The following is a 20,834-nucleotide window of genomic DNA, read 5'->3' on the forward strand; positions in this document are numbered from 1 at the left end:
TCAAGGTGTTTTCAAAATTTTTCTCTTTGATTTCTTCATTAACCCATTGGATGTTTAGTAGCATATTTAGTCTCCACTTATTTGTGCTTTTTCCAGTTTTCTTATAGTTGATTTCTAGTTTTATACTATTGTGGTCAGAAAACATGCTTGATAGGATTTCAGTCTTCTTGAATTTATTGAGACTTGTTTTGTGGCCTAACATGTGATCTGTCCTGGAGAATGTTCCATGTGCACTTGAAAATATGTTTTCTTAAAAAAAAAAAAAAAAGAAAAAAGAAAAGAAAATGTGTATTCCTAAGTTTTTGAATGAAATGTTCTATATATTTTTTTAAAGATTATTATTTAGAGAGAGAGCAGAAGGAGGGGCAGAGGGAGAGAATCTCAAACAGACTCCACACTGTGCTGGGAGCCTGAGGTGGGACTTGATCTCACTACCCAGAGATCATGACCTGAGCCAAAATCAAGAGTCAGATGCTTAACTAAGACACCCAGGTGCCCTTCCATATATATATATATCCATTAAGTCCATCTGGTCTAATATGTCACTTAAGGCCAATGTTTTTTTATTGATTTTCTGTCTGGATGATCTGTTGATGTAGTGGAGTATTAAAGTCCCCTAGTAGGGGTGCCTGGGTGGCTCAATCAGTTGACTGTCCAACTCTGGATTTCGGTTCAGGTTTTGATCTTGGGGTGGTGAGACTGAGCCCCACATTGGGCTCCATGCTCTGCATGGAGTCTGCTTATCCCTCTCCCTCCCCTTTTGCCCCTCCCCCTGCTCACACATGCTCACTCACAAATATATAAAATCTTTAAAAAATAATTTAAAAAATAAAGTCCCCTACTACTATTGTATTACTGTCCCTTTTTTCCTTTTAGGTTAATATTTGCTTTATATATTTTGGTGCTCTTGTGTTGGGTACATAAATACTTACAAATGTTACATCCTTCTTGGATTGACTCCTTTATCATTTTATAATACCCCCTTTGTCTTTTGTTAGAATCTTTTTGTTTTTTAAAGATTTCATTTATTTATTTGACAGAGACAGTGAGAGAGGGAACACAAGCAGGGGGAGTGGGAGAGGGAGAAGCAGGCTTCCCTCTGAGCAAGGAGCCCAACACAGGGCTCCATTCCAGGACCCTGGGAACATGCCCTGAGCTGAAGGCAGATGCTTAACAACTGAGCCACCCAGGCACCCCTAGAATCTTTGTTTTAAAGTCTCTTTCATCTGATATGAGTATTGCTACTCCAGCTTTTTTTTTTTTTTTCCTATTATGTATCTTTTTCTATCCCTTCACTGTCTGTGTGTGTCCTTAGATCTGAAGTGAGTCTCTTGCAGGCAGCATATAGATGGGTCTTGGTTTGTTTTTTGTTTTGTTTTGTTTTTTAATCCATTCAATCACTTTTTGTCTTTAGATTGGAGCATTTAGTCAATTTTCATTTAGGGTAATTATTAATAAGTACTTACTATTGCCATTTTGTTGTTTTTGTAGTTTTTCTCTGTTCCTTTCTTTTTCTCTTGGTCTTTTCCCTTCTGGCTTGTTTTCTTTAGTGTTATATTTGGGTTCCTTTCTTTTTTGTGTGTATTGTAGATTTTGGGGCTGTGTTTCCCATATGGTTCATATATGTCAACCTATACATATATAGCAGTCTGTTTTAAGCTGATAGTCACTTAAGTTTGAACTCGTTGAGAAAGCACTATGTTTTTACTCCCCCGCACACACATTTTGTTTTTGATGTCATATTTTACATGTTTTTATTTTGTGTATACCTTACCCACTTATTGTAGTTAGTTGATTTTACTATTTTTGTCTTCTAGCCTTTGTGCTAGCTTTTTAAGTGGCTGATCCACTTCCTTTACTATATATTTGCTTTGACCAGTGAGATATTTTTCTTTCATATATTTTCTTATTTCTAGCTTTGGCCTTTTCTGCTTAGAGAAGACACTTTACCATTTCTTATAAAGCTGGTTTAGTGGTGATGAACTCTTGTTTTTGCTTGTCTGGGAAATTCTCTCTCCTTCAATTCTAACTGATAAGCTTGCTGGTTAGAGTATTCTTGGTTATAAGTTTTTCCTTTTCAGTGCCTTAAATATATCCTGCCACTCCCTTCTGGCCTGTAGAGTTTCTGCTAAAAGATCAGCTGGTAGTTATGGGGTTTTCCTTGTATCTGTTTTTCTCTTGCTGCCTTTAAGATTTCCTCTTTAACTTTTGCCACTTTATTATACCACGTCTTAGTGTGGATCCGTGGTTCATCTTGTTCTGGACACTCTCTGCTGCCTGGACCTGGATGTATGTTTCCTTCCCGTAGGGGAGTTTTCAGCCATTATCTTCAGTCCCTGGCTCTCTCTTCCTGTGGGACCCCTATGAGAGGAGTGTTCATGTGCTTGATGTTGTCCTAGAGGTCCCTTAAACTGTTCTTTTTTGTTGTAATTCTGGTTGTGTGATTTCCATTATTCTGTCTTCCAGATCGCTGATGCATTCTTCTGTCTCATCTAATCTGCTATTGATTCCCTCTCCTGTATTTCATTTTAGTTATTGTGTTCTTCAGCTATGATTGGTTTTGTCTTATATTTTCTAACTCTTTGTTAAAGTTCTCTGTTCCTCCATTCTTCTTTCAAGTTTGGTGACCATCTTTACAACCATTACTTTGAACTCTTTGTCAGGTAAGTTACTTACTCCCTGTTTTTATTAGGGTTTTTTTCCTGGCATCTTATCTTGTCCTTTCATTTGGAACATATTCCTTTGTCTCCTCATTTTGCTTGACTTTGTGTTTGTTTCTGTGCATAAGACAGATCAGCTGTCTCTCCTGGCCTTGAAGGAGTGGCCTTATATGGGAGTGTCCCATGTGTAGTATGCCTAGCCCCTTTGGCAGACCAGCTAAAGCTGCAGCAGGTGTGGGTTAGGGTGTCCCGAACACTCCATGCTGGGATCACCTTGGTGGGATGACCAGATCTTTAGTGGGGGCATGAGCCAAGGAGTCCCAGAGCGCTCTGTGCTGAGGCCACCCTGGTAGGACAGCTGGAGCTGGCGTGAGCTCAGGCCTGGGGGGAGGGTGGCCTGCTGGGCCTGCTGAGTTAGGGTCACCTTGATGGATGGCTGGAGCTGAGGTGGGCATGAGCTGTGGGGGGGAGGGTCTCAGGGTGCTCCATTTTGGGGCCCTTCTTGGCAGAGCAGCTAGGTCAGGTAAGACCAGATGTTCCTGGGGGTGCCATGCTGGGATCACCCTGGGGGGATGGACAGCTGGAGCTGGTGTGATCCCAGGGCGTACTAGGGTGACCCTAGCAGGTTGGTTAGAGTGCCTGACCCTGTTCCCACCTAAGCTATTATGATTTGATGGGTGGCAGGGAGCGGACATAAAAAATTGCACTGCTTGGCCTCTCCAACCCCAGAGAGAGTTCAGCAGTTTCCTACCCTTTGGGCAGATACTGTAGGGTTAGTAAGTGGATTTCTTTCACTTATAGTCTAGTTGCCCTTTAAACTGCTCTTTTTTCATTGTGCCCCAAGGTGGCCAAGTCTGCATGAGGGCCCTTCAGCGATATCCCTTCCTGCTATAGGTTGCCACTCCAGGGGTGAGGTTCCCATCATTACCATGTCTCCCTCTCCTGCCATTCTCTGTGTGCTCCCTCTGTTGTTTACTGTGCAGAAGTTGTTCAGTCAGCCCTCAGTGCTTCCTTAGGAGGAATTGCTCTATATGTAGATGTAGATGCAATGTGTCCATGGGAGGAGGTTGAGTTCAGGATCTTCCTATGCTGCCGTCTTGGACTGCCAATATTTTAAATGTTTTAAATATTTTAAATATTTTAAATTCTGCTTTTGCAACGGGTCCAGTAAGCTATGTAAGGGAAGAAATCCCATTTTCTTCTGTAATTCCTCGCAGTTTAAAGCACTCAGTAAATGTTGACTGGCAGTTTTGTGACCCGTCATGTGTCCATTTTCCTTTAGAAGATGCTCTCTAGGTTTAATTGGGTACAGAAACTGGGATTTAATGTTTATAAGAGTCTGTAACAGTGCCTGGCCTGTAATCAGTGCTCAAATACTGGGGAAGGAAGGTAGGTTGGTTGGTTACAAATTGAGTTTGGTTCTCAGAGGTATTCTCAGTGATCTGATGAAGCCACAAACTCCACCTTTTCTCTTCATGCTCATCCTTAACACACATGTTCCCGTCATTCTTTCCTCAACAGTGATACCATTTGGTCCCAGGATGCCGTCTGTTTTCTGTCTGCAAACAGCTCCCCAAATCGTAGTTCTAACCCCTTTTCCTCCTGCCAGTCAGTCCTCACCCCTATTTCCTACCACTTGTTGCTCTTCTCCACTAAGTGTCTTTCTAGAATCTCTGACGCGCACATGACTCTCCCCGTGATGGCTGCATGGCTCACCCCTCACCTCCTGAGGTCTTTACTCTGAGATCACCCTCTAGGAGAGGCACCCTCGGCACCGTGTCTAAAACTGTATGCCCCTCCCCACCCACCCACACTCCCCAACCACCTTCCATGCTTTGCTCTCCTCCATAGCCTGATTTCACATTCTGTGTGCTTATTTTCTGTCTCCACCTTCTCTCTCATTTTATAAGAAGTAAGCTCTACGAGGACAGGAATTTCTTTTCCCGTTTTGTTCACTACTCGAGATCCTTAGTACCTGGCACATGGTAGAAATTCAATAAATATTTGTTGAATCCATGAAAATATAATGTTCAGGCACTATATATTATAATGCTGGTATTAGAAGAGGTAGTGAAGAAGTCAGGTGCTGGCACTGATGCGTGCTATCAGTGGGTGCAACAGCTAGAAATGCAGACGGATACTCGTGTGGCCTGGTGCTGCCCCAGACACCAGGGGTGTTTTTGCCACAGGTGGTGTGATTTCTTGAGTTCAGAAAGAAACAATATTCCCAGCAGAGTGGAATAGTTATAAGAATGTATTCTGAAGCCACACTGACTAGGAAAACCTATATAAAAGTAATTTAAATGTAAAACGGCGAGGTTCTATCTTGATTAATATAGTAACGATCAGGGTTTTTTTGTTTTGTTTTTACCTATGTGAGTATGAGATGCGGTACCATGCCTGGGCTTTGCAGATTGTCCAGCATCCTGGCCCCTGCCCAGTAAATTCTGGTAGTTCGCTTCATCATCACCACTCCATGTGCCCTGTAAGGGTTAATGGTTTTTGTATGCAGGATTCTAGGCCCACACCTTTTTTGTGAAATTACTATAGCTCTAATTAGATAAGCTCTTTTTCATCTGACTCCCAGTTGCTCGGTGTCCATAACACCTGAGTAATATTTAACAAATTCTGGTATGTCTTACAGTGAAACATATGATATTCCTCCCTCCCTGCTGGTCTCCCTGCCTTTGGACACTCCCAACCCCAAATCTGCCCCCTCAGAGACACTCTGCTTTTAATTTTTTCTGGCAAAGGGCAGACATGGTGGTTGCAAGGAACTCTGTGCCTGCGTGTGGTCCTTACGTCTCCAAAAAGACTCTTCAAGTCAGAAGCACAACTGTGTCCCCATCTGCAGTGGGACTGTTAGTGCTGTAACCAGCTGAGGAGGGAGAGTTCGACTTGCACCACTCGCTCCCTGCCCCACATTCAGAAATGCCAGACTTTGCTTAAAGGAGCCAGAGCTCTTTTTGTAAGTACTTTGACATTGTGCAATAAAGTAGACCATTTATATATTGGTTATAAAGAAAAAAAATCAATGGTGGAGCTCTCGTGGAAGGTTTCTTAGAAGTGGGACTTGAAATGGGCCTTAAAGGATTAATGGAATTTGACTGGATGGAGAATTTGGGTGAAGAAGAGCAGAAGGGGCTACTTTTCCCAGTAGAGGAAAAAATACCCATGGAGATCCAATGCATGGTGTGTTGGGATGGTCAAAACCAGACTCAAGTTGAGAACTGGAGAGAAGATTGACAGGTGTAGTGGAGTCAGCTTAGGGACATTCTGGAAAGCCTCCGTACGCCGTGACACTCACCTTGTTTGTTGTAGTCCCGCCTTCTGTTCCCTTCCACTACTAGGTCTCCCCTTTCGGGCTGCTTTCCTTATTTTTCCTTTTGTTTGTCTTGGTTGAAGGTTTCTCTTGTGATCTGTGAATTGGTGGATTTTTATCTCCTTTCCATGCCTCCCCCTGCACACACACACACCCCCACCAGATTCAGGCACAGACACCAACAGCCTGTCACCACCTGTCCCCAGCCTAGCTGACGCAGAGCCAACTACCTCTTGTTAGGATTAGCATCTGATTCCCAGGAGAAATCGGTTTTATCCTATATCCTTCTTTGCAAAGCATTGAAGTCTTGTGACTTTTTCAGATCATACTCTGTCCGTTTTGGGATCTTTAATTCCGTTTAGGGTCCAGGTTCTGGCATGTGTGTTGGCCACCTCCCAGCTGAGAACCTCTTGGCAGGCCACTTGTGGTTCTTGTGCTTTTACAGGCTGCTCAAAATTCCACACTGCCCGGAGTTTTTCCACCTCCTGTGTCCAGGCGCATCTTCTGCTTCCTCAACCCTACCCAAGTGTTCAGAATCACAGCTTCATGTTCATATTCGAAGCCCTTCGTTTCTTTTCCTTTTTATATGCCTGATTCATTTTGAATTTAAAGTATTCATTTTTTACACCTTTTTCCTGACTCCAGTCAGTGTTTCATCTCACCCTGCTTACTTCAGGAGGCCCAGAACAGAAGATTCCTTGTGTCACTCGTGCGGTACCCACGTGTTTGCTGATAGAGGAGGGAGAGCGAGCTTTAACATTTCACTCCATGCTGTTCCTTTTGGGTCAACTTTCCCCAAACAGTCAAGGTCTTTCTTCATTAAGTACACAAAAACAGCTTAGCAGTCCTGTCACATAACTCGGCTCTCACAACCTTCTAGTGGGATGTTTGCCCCGCTCTCCCCTGTCAGAAAGCCCCTGCGCCTTGATGCGCTTTTGACGAGGGCGCTGCACGTCCGCAGTGGAGACCTGGCCTGTGGCGCAGGTGAGCAGTCCGCCTTCCGCGTCCTCCTTCAGAGGCCTGTCCTTACCTGCCTCCCGGAGCCACCAGAGTCTTCCGGTTCTCATCTCCAGTAGAACCTGCCCTGGTCCTCTTTATTCACACTGAGGCACAAATGACGGGCAGTAGTTAAAAATGCTATCCTTTCCAGGGGTGGTCAGTTATTAACCACACTCAAAACCTTATAGTTAAAGGGTCACAGGAGCTCTGCCTGCCCTTTTGAGGGGAGTTTCAGAGCCTCTGTGCTGCTCCTGGAAGTGTACCGTGAACAGACGCCTCACAGCCCAGGAGAGGGATCAGGAGTTATCATAAGCTATTTGCCAGTCTGGCCTCCTTTAAGTAAAATAATGCAAACCTCATCAGTAGTGGTGAGGTGGTCTCACTGACTGTCCAAGGGGGTCAGTCCTGAAACACCCCAAGAACTCTTCAGTGAGGTCCCACAAGGTGGATGGAAGATCATCGCTCTAGCCCCCTGATCTGTTCTTCAGAGGTTTGGGTAACTTGGGGTTCCCCACAGGACGGCACTTCACACCCGAAGTACCCAGCTTGTCACGCAGAAGGGGCTTTCTGAATCCAGCTGAAGGCATTCACATCCTCTCTGGTGGTTTTCTTCTGATAATGCTGCTTGTTTCCTTGCCCCAGAAGTTATTGCCTTCAGAAGGGAGTGAAGAACACAACCCATTTTTATGGCCATCTAGATGACACCTTGTCTGAGTCACCTGGGTGGCTCAGTCGGTTAAGCGTCTGCCTTCAGCTCAGGTCATGATCCCAGAGTCCTGGGATCAATTGAGACAACCCCTACCCCCGTTGAGCCAGGGAGTCTGCTTCTCCCTCTCCCTCTGCCCCGTGCATGTGCACGCGCTCTCTGTCTCTCTCTCAGGCATGTGGGCTGTAATGACTTTTGCAGGTGGTTTGGGCTCTATGAGGGCACCTAGTCTTGATCTTAAATTGTCATCTGGATTCCAAGTTAATCCAGAAAAGCAGTAAAAATTAATAATGTGTGCTGCGTGTCTCTAATACAGGTGTTTTCCATTATCGGCTCATATATGCCCCCGTGTGCGTGTGTGTGCATTCCTGCACTCACACACACACAACCTTTTCGTTTTTCTGAAACGGAGTGACTCTGGTTCCAAAAGCAAATGATCGGTGTGACACCTAGAAAGCTGAGCCCAGCACATGTTCTAAGTGAAATGGTTCCAAATCCATGAGGTTGTCTCTTCCAGAGGGCTGCAGCCGCCTGTGTACTTGGAAAACACTTCGATAGGAAACGTTGGCTAACTTACAGGCATTCAGATGTAATTCTCTAAAGATAAGCAAATGACTTCCACAAGGTGGTAATGTAGGAAGATCCTGACACCACCTGACACTGCCCGCCCCCCACTCCCCTGCCCCACCAAGCCTACAGCTGCATAAGGAGCATTTCCCTCTGAAAACTAGATGAACTGCTTTTCCACAACAAAGGAAGAAAGACCACATCCAGATGGGTGAGAGAGGTAGACACACAGTCTTACCAAAACCCCATCCCCAGCACAGTGACAGACAATAGGGAAGGATCTCACCAGCCTGGTGCTTCTCCCAGAGGACCAAGAGGTTGGTGCCCCACATCAGGCACCCCAACCCCTGGGATCTGCACTGAAGAAAAAGCCCCCAGAACATCTGGCTTAAAAAATGAGCGGGGCTGATGTCCAGGAGACCCAAAGTGCTGCAGAAATGGAGATGCCCCTTTTAAAGTACTCACTTACAGTCTCACTCACCCCAAGGCCCAGGGGAAAAACAGCCATTTGAAAACCGCTTAGACTAGCTGAGGAGGAAATTCATGGGTGGCTCAGTCATTAAGCGTCTGCCTTTGGCTCAGATCATGATCCCAGGGTTTTGGGACACGGCTCCCTGGGAGCCTGCTTCTCCCTCTCCCACTCTCCCTGCTTGTTTGTGTTCCCTCTCTTGCTGTCTCTGTCAAATAAATAAATCTTAAAAAAAAAAAAAGCTGGAGGGGCAGGGGACAGCTGAAACTGTCCTTGGAGGAGAGGCACTGGTGATACCAATTTTGCACCCCCCCCCCCCCCCCCCCCCCCCGCCAGTACACAGGTAGGTGAGCTTGGACTCAGCACTGTCCCCCTGCCTTGCTGAAGCCAGAGAGTGCGGGCAGCTGCAGCACTCCCCCTCTCCCTGGCCAGGGCAGGTGAGCGCCAAGCCAGCCGTGGTTGCAGCATTCTCCTCCTCCCGGCCTCAAGCTGGTGCGCTCCCACAGGCAAGGCCCTCTCCTGCTACAGTCCTAAGTCCACAGGCATGCTCACTTTCCTGCTGCCTTTCTGAAGCTGGCGAGTATGCCCTGCCCCCTACACTCTCCCCCTGCCTAGTTCAAGCCAGCAGGTACACACAGTCTACACAGGGGATGCCCCCTTGATCACCTGGCCCTAGTGGCCAAGGGGGCTGGTGTTCCTGAGCTCCATGGGAAGTGACAGTTGGGAATACAGTTCTTGGCAGGCCACCACCCCTAGAGCACTGAACAGACAGCAGACTGAAACACACAACCTCAGTCTTCCTGGGGAAAACACAACCTCAGTCTTCCTGGGGAAAAGACCTGCTATCCTGGAGCTTCAGCCTGAGGGACAGGCTTCAGGTTTCCCACACATCTCGAGGCTAATGAGGTGCTCCTAGGGAATGTAAGCCAGGGAGATACCACCTTGTACATCCCCTTGGCCTCACTACAGCTCTGTAAGACCTCCCAGAAAGGAGCTTATACATTTATCTGGACCCCAGTTATTACAGCTGTTGCCCCAGCAATACTTCTAGACTCCTGGTCTGGAGGCCATCAGGGATTACAGTTGTAACCCCACAGGACTGTATCTACTTGAATATTTTAAAAGCTGTTGGCCTGAGGGATTTTGCTTCCAACTGCCTGAAACCAGGTGCTAAATGAGATTCCTCCCCCTAGAGCACTGACAGGTCTTGGCACACTCCCAACAACACGTACATCTCAAGAATTAATTAGGTGGTTTAGACCTTCACAAAGGTTCAAGAGAAAATCAAGAGCTAGGGCAAGGTTGAATGAGGCGGTTTATCACGTACACAGGCCACTCCTTCAAGACAGAGAGGTAGCTACTTCGCCTAATACATAGAAACACAGAGCATCAAGTAAAATGAGGGAACAAAGAAATATGTTCCAAATGAAAGAAAAAGACAAAACCTCAGAAAAAAAGACTTTAATGATTCAGAGATAAGTAATCTATTGATAAAGAATTTAAAATAATGGTCAATGAAGATGATTACCAAACTCAGAGGAAGAATGGATGAACACAGAACTTCAACAAAGAGAAAGAAAATGTAAGAAAGTACCAAACAGAAATCCACAGACCTGAAGAACAAAATAACTAAAAAATACACTACAGGGGTTCAACAGCAGGCTGGGCAAAACATTAAAAGGATCAATGAGCTGGAAGACAAAACAAGGGAACTCACCCAGACAGAGCAGCCAAAAGAAAAAAGAATTTCTAAAAATGAAAGTAACTTTAAGGGACCAAAAGGACATCAAGTAGAATTACATTCACTTTATAGGGTTCCCAGAAGAAGAAAGAGAGGGGCAGAAAACTCTGTGGAGGGAAACAGCCATCCAGATCCAGGAATCCCAGAGAATTCCAAAAAAGATGAACCCAAAGAGATCCACACCAAGACACATTATAAATTAAAATGTCAAAAGTTAAAGATGGACCCTTAAAAGCAGCAAGGGAAAAATAAATTGTCATGTACAAGGGGAACCCCATAAGGCTATCAGATTTTTCAGTGGGAACTTTGCAGACCAGAAGTGAGTGGCATGACATTCAAAGTGCTGAAAGGAAAGAACTTCCAACCAAGAATACTCTACCCAGCAAGGTTATTGTTCAGAATTGAAGGAGAGCTTCAAGAGCTAAAGCAGCTCATCTCTACTAAACCAGCCTTTCAAGAAATGTTAAAGGAACTTCTTTACACTGAAAAGAAATGGCAGTAATTAATAAGAAAACCTATGAAAGTAAAAATCTCACCAGAAAAGCTAAATCTATAGTAAAAATAGTGGATTCATTCACTTACAAAGCTAGGATGAAGCTAAAACACAAAAGTAATAAAATCAACTAAAATTACAATAGTTAAGGAATACGTAAAAAGATGTAAAATGTGACATCTGAGACAGAATGTGGGGAGGAGGGGTTAAAAATGTAGAATTGTGGCAAGTGTTCAAATTTAAGTTGCCATCAACTTAAAGTAGACTGTTACATACATAGGATAATGTATGTGAGCCTCATGGTAACCACAAAACAAAAACTTACAGTAAATACACAAAAGAAAATGAGAACGGAATCTAAGCATATAATACTAAAGAAAGTCATCAAACCACAGGGAAGTAAGAAAAAGAAAGAAACAGAGAAACTACAAAAACAGCCAGAAAACAGTTGACAGGGGCGCCTGGGTGGCTCAGTTGTTAAGCGTCTGCCTTCGGCTCAGGTCATGATCTCAGGGTCCTGGGACCGAGCCCCACATCGGGCTCCCCGCTCCGCGGGAAGCCTGCTTCTCCCTCTCCCACTCCCCCTGCTTGTGTCCCCTCTCTTGCTGTGGCTCACTCTCTGTCAAATAAATAAAATCTTAAAAAAAGAAAGAAAGAAAACTGTTGACAAAATGGCAATAAGTACATTCCTCTCAATATAGTCACTTTAAATGTAAACAGACTATAAATTCTCCAGTCAAAAGACATAGAGTGGCTAAAGAATAGTAAAAGGCAAAGAAGGGAAATACATAATGATAAAGGGGTCAATCTAGCAAGGAGATATAACATTTATAAATATATATGCACCCAATGTAGGTGGACCAAAATATATAAAGTGTTAACCAACTGAAAGAGAGAAATTGACAGCAATACTTAACATTGATGGATAGATCATCGAGACAGAAAAATCAATAAAGAAACATCAGCCTTAAATGACACACTAGACCAGATGGACTTAATAGATGTATACAGAAGATTACATCCAAAAGCAGCAGAATGAACATTCTTCTCCATGGTAGATCACATATTAGGCCACAAAACAGGTCTCAGTAAATTCAGAAGGTTGAAATCCTTTCAGGCATCTTTTCTGACCACAGTAGTATGATATTAGGAATCAATTACAAGAAGAATACTAGAAAAACTACAAATATGTGGAGATTAAACAACACATTATTGGGTCATAGAAGAAGTCAAAGGTGAAATTAAAAAATACCTAGAAATAAATGAAAACAAACGTAAAATCTGTGAGATGGGCAAAAGAGGGAAGTTCATAACAGTACAGGCTTATTTCAAGAAACATCTCAAACAATTTATACCTAAAGAAACTAGAAAAAGAACAAAGCACAGAGTTAGTAGAAGGAAAGAAAGGTCAGAGTAGAAATAAATGAAATAGAGACTAAAAAGATAATGGGAAAGATGAGTGAAACTAAGAGCTGGTTCTTTGAAAAGATAAACAAAATAGACAAACCTTTAGCTAGACTTACCAAGAGAGGGCTCAAATAAATAATTTCAGAAATGAAAGTTAAACTGATTACACAGAAATTACAAAGGATCATAAGAAAATACTATGAACAATTATATGCAAACAAATTGGACAATCTAGAAGAAATGAATAAATATATAGAAACACAATTATCCAAGACTGAACTACAAAGAAACAGAAAATCTGAGTAGAGCAATTATGAAAATTGAATCAGTAATCAAAAACCTCCAAACAAACAGTCTAGGGCCAGATGGCTTCACTAGTGAATTCTACGAAACATTTAAAGATTTAATATCCATCTTTCTCAAAACTCTTCCAAAAAATTGAAGAGGAAGGAATGCTTTCAAACTCATTTTACATGGCCAGCATTACCCAGATACCAAAACCAGACAAAGACACCACAAGAAAAGAAAATTGTAAGACAATATCCCTGATGACCATAGATGTAAAAATCCTCAACAAAATATTAGCAAATTGAACAATACATTAAAATGATCATATACTACAATCAAGTGGGATTCATTGCAGGGATGCAAGGATGGTTCAACAATCACAAATTAATCAACATGATACACCACATTAAAAAAGGAAAGATAAAAATTATATGATCATCTCAAGAGATGCAGTAAAAGCTTGGACAGAATCAAACATCCACTTACAAAAACTCTAAACAAAGTAGATATAGAAAGAGCATACCTCACTGGGTGTTACATGTAAGTGATGAATCACTAAATTCTCATGAAACCAGTATTACACTATACGTTAACTAACTAGAATTTAAATAAAAATCTGAAAAGAAAGGGGCGCCTGGGTGGCTCAGTCAGTTGAGTGTCTGACTCTTGATTTTGGCTTGGGTCATGATCTCGGGGTTGTGGGATGGAGCACCTGGTCAGGCTCTGCACTCAGCATGGAGTCTGCTTGGGATTCTCTCTCTCTCCCTCTCCCATGACCCCTCCCCCTGCACTCACGAGCTCTCTAAAATATTTTTTGGAAAAAAAAAAAAAAGCACACCTCCACATAATAAAGGCCATATATCACAAACCCACAGCTAACATCATACTCAATGGTAAAGAGCCAAAACTTTTCCTCTAAGACAAGGAACAGGACAAGGGTGCCCACTCTCACCACTTTTATTCAACATAGTATTGAAAGTTCTAGCCACAGCAGTTAGGCAGGAAATAAAAGGCATACAAATTGGAAAGAAAGAAGTAGAACTATCACTATTTGCAGATGACATAATACTACAAAATAGAAAACACTGAAGACCACACAAAAAAAAGAATTAGTATTGATGAATTCAGTGAAGTTGTAGGATACAAGATCAATATACAAAAATCTGTTGTTTCTATACATGAATAATGAACTGTCAGAGAAATCAAGAAAATAATCCCAATTAGTTACATCAATAAGAATAAAACACCTTGGAATAAATTTAACCAAGGAGGTGAAAGACCTGTATACTGAAAACTCTAAGCCATTAATGAAAGAAATTGAAGAAGATGTAGATAAGCAGAAAGATATGTCATCTCATGGATTGGAAGAATTCATATTGTTAAATAGCCATACTAACCAAAGCATCCTACAGATTTACTACCATTCCTATCAAAATACCAATAGCATTTTTCACAGAACTAGAACAAGTAATTTTACAATTTATGTGGAACTACAGAAGACCCTGGATACTCAAAGCAATGTTGAGAAAGACCAAAGCCAGAGGTATCATGCTCCCTGATTTTAAACTAGAACACAAAGCTATAGTAATCAAAACAGTATTGCACTAGCACAAAAACACAAAGATCAGTGGAACAGATTCAAGAGCCCAGATATAAACCTTCACGAATATGGTTCATTAATTTTTGACAAATGAAGCAAGAATACCCAAGGGAGAAGAGACAGTAAATGGTGTTGGGAAACCTAGATCTGCTACACACAGAAGAATGAAACTGGACCATTATTTTATACCATATAGAAAAATTAACTCAAAGTGCATTAAAGACTTGAAGACCTGAAACCATAAAACTCCCAGAAGAAAACATAGGTGGTAAACTCCGTGACATCCATCTCAGTGATGTTTTCTTGCATTTGACTCCAAAGACAACAGGGAAAAAGCAAAAGTAAGCAAATTGGACTACATCAAACTAAAAAGCTCTGCACAGTAAACTATCAACAAAATGAAAAGGCAATCTACCCAATGGAGGAAGATACTTGCAAATCATATATCCAGTTGTATTCATATCCAAAATATATAAAGAACTCAAACTCAATAACAGAAAAATCCAGTTAAAAAATGGGCAGAGCAGTAAAACAAACATCAAGTAGAGCATTTATTCATTATCTTAGTAGCAATGAAATTGCAGTTCAGATGTTAAAATTTGACTCAAGATGTTATAACCAAGTCATGTAAAAAAAAAAATGGTAGAGGATCTAAATAGACATTTTTCCAAAGACATCCAGATGGCCAACAGGCACTTGAAAAGATACTCAACATCACTGATCATGAGAGAAATGAAAAAACCACAATGAGACACCACCTCACACCTGTCAGAATGGCTGTTATCAAAATGACAAGAAACAACAGGTGTTGGTGAGGATGTGGAGGAAAAGAAACCCTCATATATGGGAATGTAAATTGGTGCAGCCACTGTGGAACAGGGTATAGAAGTTCCTCGAAAAACTAAAAATAGAAGTGCCCTCTGATCCAGCAATTCCACTACTGGTTATCTATCTAAAGAAACTGAAAACACTAATTTGAAAAGATATATGCACCCCTGTGTGCATTGCAGCATTATTTACAGTAGCCAAGATACGGAAACAACCTTCTTGTCCATTGATGGATGAATGGATAAAGATGTGGCGCGCACGTGTGTGTATACAGTGGAATAGTATTCAGCCATAAAAAAGAAAGAAATCTTGCCTTTTGCAACAACATGGATGGACCTAATGGATGTTATGCTCAGTTAAATAAGCAGATACAAAGACATATACCACAAGATTCCACTTATATGTGGATTCTTAAAAAATCAAACCAAACCAAACCCAGATTCATAGAGAACAGATTGCCCATTGCCAGAGGGGTAAGTGGGTTGGAGTAGGGAGCAAAATGGTAAAGAGATCAAGAAGTGCAAGCTTGTAGTTATAAATAAGTCGTGTGGATTTAATGTACAACATGGGGAATACAGTCAATAATATTAACTTTGTATGGTGACATGATAACTAGACCTACTGTGGTAATCATTTTGCAATGTATATAAATATGTGGAATCATCAGGGTGCACACCTGAAACAAATAATATTTTATATCAGTTATACCTTGGTTTTTTAAAAAAGCTAAGCAAATGACTTAATTTTCATTGCATGTCTGTAGGACTCATAAAATTGAAGTGTCCATAGCAATGGTCTTAAAGAATAGTAGGGTTAGTTACTGCGCAGGGGCAACCAGCTGTTCTTCATTCTCTAGTAAGGCTGGGAAAGAAGGAAATTAGCTTCAAGTATAATAGAAGAGATTTACAAGACTTGTAATGAGAAATTACTCATCAACCAAGAATATTTTAAAAATAAGAGCAGATAGCCAGTGAGTAGAAGTAGAGGAATGATGTCTTCCATCGGTTTTGACATAGACTATAACATCTGCTCGAGGAACTTAAACTTGATAGCTTATTAGATCCAATAGTTTTCAGCTTTTGGGAAGTCATAGACACCTTTGAGAATCCGATGGGGCTCCTCTCCAGAAAAATGAACACGCAAATAAAATTCTGCATGCAATTTCAGGGAACTTACAGACTCCCTGAAGTCTATGCATTAGACTCTGATTTAAGACCCACTGGATTAGAGGATTTCTGTTAAGTCCTAAACTGTGACACACTCCATGGCTTAATTTTCCCAAACATAACAATGGAATCTGAAGATCAAATGTCAGACTTTGGATTTTCTTCCTCTAGATGTATCATACTTGGCGTGCACAGTGTTGAAGTAAAAACAAAAAAATAGAATTCTACTTTAAATTCAATTCTTGGTCCTAGAGAAGCCCGATGTTTAATTATAAAAGTCACTGGTTGGCTGTATATCATCTTCATAAACACAACAGTAAGACTAGGCCTTCACCCGGTCCCCACTGCCAGCTCCGCATTCGCAGAGGACTTGCAGACAGAGATGCTGGCATTATTCCACGTTCATACACCTCCTAACTGCGCTGCTGTGAATGGCCGGCTGGGCTTGGAGGGACTGTCTACCTACAATTCTCTTTAGTCTTATGCCCAAGTTTCATTGACTACAAGTTGGAAAATGACTACCCAGAATTACAAATCAGGAAATAATTTGCCCTCTCCCTAAAATAAAGCACGTTCATCCTCTTAGGAAGTAAGAGCATGTGTGTGTTAAACTTGGGATGGGTTCCTCCAGACCAGGTAAGTGAGTGCAACCCTATGTGGTTTTCCCGTTCCCTCTGCAACTCGCCTCTAGTTTACCTGCAAGTCCTGTAGCACTGCCTCTAGTCCCAAATTAGAAACGTCCTTGTCTCTTATACCCGGAATCAAAAACTCTGGAATCCCACACTTCCCTCTGGGCAAGAACATCATTGTCACGTCTGCACCTTGTTGTCGGTCTTCACTGTACTTTATGCTGCTAAGGCCAAGCCTTAAATTCGTAACTGGGACTCTCTTATTGAAATTAGAAACACTGCTGATGAATGGGAGGCAAGTGGTCTCAGCCAGGGTCTCCTGGGACCGTGCACGCCGTAGGTTGGTTCTTCTGACAATTACTCCTTCCCATTGTTGAAGGGGAGAGGCGCTTAAGTATTCTCCCCTCTACCCACCGCGGAAATCTTCACATGACATCTGTGGACAGATACTCTGGGGTGAACTCTGCCACTGCTCCAAGACCTTACCGGGCTGATAAAGGTTGTTGGGAAGCTGGAATCAAGGAGGACAGGCCATCCTGGCACCTATCCCAGCTGTGGCTCCGCTTAGTGACTGATGGAGCCCCTCTGTTCCCTAGAAAGCCTGTTGGCAGTTCACACCCATAAAGCTTATTTAGGTCTCTCTGGGATTGAAGCTTATGGTAGAATCGCACATGCTGGTGAATATTTATTCCTTGTGTGTCTCCCTCCCCACAGAGAACGTGATCAATGGGCAGGATTATGAAGTGATGATGCAGATTGACTGTCAGGTGATGGACACCCGGATCCTCCACATCAAGAGCTCGTCAGTTCCCCCTTATCTCCGAGATCAGCAGAGGAATCAAAGCAACACCTTCTTCGGCTCCCCGCCAGCAGCCCCGGAAGCAGCCCATGTTGTCCGCACCATCCCGGAGTCATTACAATAGCCTCTGAGGCTGCGCCAGAAAACACGGTGGGACCCTGCCCCCGCCGCGCTGGAGAGCAGGGGAGAGACCTGTTCCTGTCCGCCCTCTTGGTGGCAGGCCGAGAGCTGCCTCGCAGTAGGGTTCCAGGGGTAGCAAGAAAAGTTGTTTTTCACCGTCTGCCCTTCTACTGGGAAAGCACTGATGCTCAGACACAAGGGCAGTGGCCTTTCTCCCACGGCAAATGTTGCCTGCATCCTCCTTGCTGCCTGGTGTCGAATTTTTTATGTACCTTCCTAAATTGCTTTTCCTCCTATATTTCTTTTGTGTTTAAATAGTCCTCTTTAAAATAAGATCTTCTTCCCTTCTCTGCCATTTCACTTATTGATAGAGATTTTTATTTATAGCTGTACAGCACACTGATGTTTCCAGTAATTAGAGTTTTTATTAATTTAATGCAAATCCATTCTGGATATTGTGCTTATTGGAAACAGATTTCAAAACCAGAACAGCCAAAAACGTCCCCCAAAAGGGTCAAGACAGTTGAGGGCTTTAGGTAAAAGGGAGAAATCCCAACTGGGTAAAGTTGGTCCTCGCCCGGGAATTGTGGCTCCCGCCTGAGCCGGCGCGTGCGTAACTGTGTGGGACACCGGCGCAGGGCAGTGGGGTGGAGAGACTGTCAGGGAAGAGCAGGGTCCACGTGGGCCAAGGGAGGAGGAACCAGCTGTTAACACACGTTTCAAACACTGCAGGTTTTGATGTGACTGGAGTTAAAATGGAAGCCACAGCAACCTTTTATTCTGAGGCCACCGAGTGTTAGCATATGTGCTTATATGTTCTCTGTACTCGTCTGGTGCAGGTCCGCAAGGACCCTGGGACAAATCCTTCAGCTTTACTGCGAATCCCCACCCACGACACACCTTCTACTAGTATGACGATACTGAATTCGGCTAAGGAACACGCAGGGTGATGTTAAGCAAACGAGTTTTTTTTTCTCATGAGAATTGGCAGGTATTTATTCCTTAAGACTCTGCAGACAGGCCAGCTTGGATTCCTGTTCAGGGAGTGCATTCCACAATCCAGCAATAATTTTCAGTTTCTCCAGTGAATAGACAGTGAAGGAATTGACTTTTTTGTCCTCCCATGGTAAAAAAAAGAAAAAAAGAAAGAAAAAATAGCCCTACTGTGTTCCCTCATATCTTACTGTACTTTTGACTACTTTCTTCTCCTCTCTGGTGTTCTGCCTTCGGTTTCTAAAGTGAGTCTTCCTGTTCTCCTATGCAACTTCGCACTTTCTCGCTAGAACTCGTTCTGCAGACACAGCTTCTTCCCCTAATCCACTTGCCTGGGTCGGTGTTCTTCCCTTCCAGTCCCCGCTCCGGCCTCCCACTGCTCTGAGTCGGAGGAGGAAGGACTGTGGGTGTGAGTCCCGTGGGGTGTCCTGCGGCCGGCCCCCTCCTGCCCGCAAGGGTCGGCCTGGCTTCTAAATAATTCTGAACAATCACTCAGGCTTCCACCTCTGGACAGTGGCACCTCTGTGCCCAAGCTCCGCTGGATGCGCTCCGAGGAGATCCGGGTAACTTCGAGCGGCCGACGGGGCGCTCTGCTGCCCGGGTCCCCAGGAATCTGGGGTTTGGCGGCATTAACAAGCCTCGCTCTGCCCCCCACATGAGCCTGCTACAGCCCCCACTGCGGCTGCTGTCCGGGGCGACGTCCACACGGGAACCACCTTCCCCGGGGCCGCTCCACCTCTGACGGGCGCCAGGCCCATGCGGACAAGACCTGAACGTGGCAGGACAGCCTTCTCTCGGGAGTGTCTCCTCCCATCTTGCACACCAGCCAAGCATGTAGCCGTGGCCCTGGCCAGGGGGCAAGGGGACATGGCCGTTCCCAAGCTGCTAGTCTGCCCGAGCTGTCACCACTGTCACCGTGGCCGCGGGCACGGCCTTACAGACGGTGCTTCCTCTCCCGTGCGTGGACCCTCACCCACAGGCCAACCGCCCGCTTCTCGCCCTGTGCTCAGCCTTCACCCTCCACCCCAGCTTCCCTGACCGCTCCGACCAACCGTGGCAGTCATGTCGCGTCAGCCCACCTGGATGCCTCTCCTGCAGGTGGGGATGCAGGTGCCAACAGCAAGGAGTCCTGACCGCCCACGGCAGCCCGGGGCCGCGCCCACGCTCCCCCTGGTTTCACTCCTCAGGGTGAAGTCTCAGGAAGGGAGGGAGTGACAACCACGAGGCAGTGATCTCCTTTTGTAATTACTGTCAAAGCTCTTATGAATTCCTGGGCCCCACAGCGGTTCTGACGTAACCTCTGTGCTCGCATGAGTTAGGCGTGTTGGGCAAGAGAAAGTGGCTATGCCTGATAAATAAATTAAGCTGCTGTTTGGGTTTAGTTTTAGGTTGAAATCGCCTTTTGGGGATTGCAGCCAGGAATGATGGGGGCTGTGCATCTAAATTTATTAACTTTATATTAAGTGGGATTTTGCAAGTTTGTGGGATAATTAGATAAACTAGAGGAGGCAAGTCCACCCATGGGGTAGGGGACTCTCTTCCCTTTGTCCCCCCACCCCTCCTCCCCCAGGAAGTGGCGGCGGGCCTGGCCGGGACCAGTTCTCCCACCTGCTTGCAAGCCCCACGTGCGGAGGCTTCATGGCAGCGGATGGTTCCTCGTATTAACTACTGAGTCAGGCGTCGGGCCCCCCCAGCACAGGGTTAGCCCCCCAGCAGAACACACAGCTCCATCAGCCTGGTAGTGTAAACGGTCTCTTTCCAAAGTTGGGATTTGTAAAGGGATCATCTTGAATCAAAAGTTTGCCATGCTTGTCATTTAGAAGCTTTCCATTACATTACTGGGTGAGGTTTATCTTTTCACAAGTGAAAAAACAAAAACAAAAAAAAAACTGTAATTATGAAATCTCAGAGCATCGTCGAACTTTTTCCTAAAGGACTATAGGCTCCAGCGCCAAGCTGACACGTCTTTGCCTCTTCTTGTGAGCAAGAAGTAGACACAGAGGTATTTGAAAGCAGGAATGTTATGAGTCATCCTTGAGTGTTCTGA

General features: G+C 44.0%; 1 protein-coding gene across 1 annotated transcript in view; it reads left to right on the forward strand.

Annotated features, from left to right (window-relative positions):
- Positions 1-18,949, forward strand: part of ATF6 (activating transcription factor 6) — a 208,733-nt gene extending 189,784 nt beyond the window's left edge. Inside the window, exon 16 of the mRNA XM_035010025.1 lies at positions 17,590-18,949. Within this exon, the coding sequence (XP_034865916.1) occupies positions 17,590-17,798 (209 nt within the window). The 3' untranslated portion in view covers positions 17,799-18,949. The remainder of the gene's footprint in view (positions 1-17,589) is intronic.
- Positions 18,950-20,834: the final 1,885 nt, after the last annotated feature.

This window comes from Mirounga leonina, unplaced genomic scaffold (assembly GCF_011800145.1).
Source record: "Mirounga leonina isolate KUSES-001 unplaced genomic scaffold, KU_Mleo_1.0 Mir_154, whole genome shotgun sequence".
In the NCBI taxonomy this organism is placed as follows: Eukaryota; Metazoa; Chordata; class Mammalia; order Carnivora; family Phocidae; genus Mirounga; species Mirounga leonina.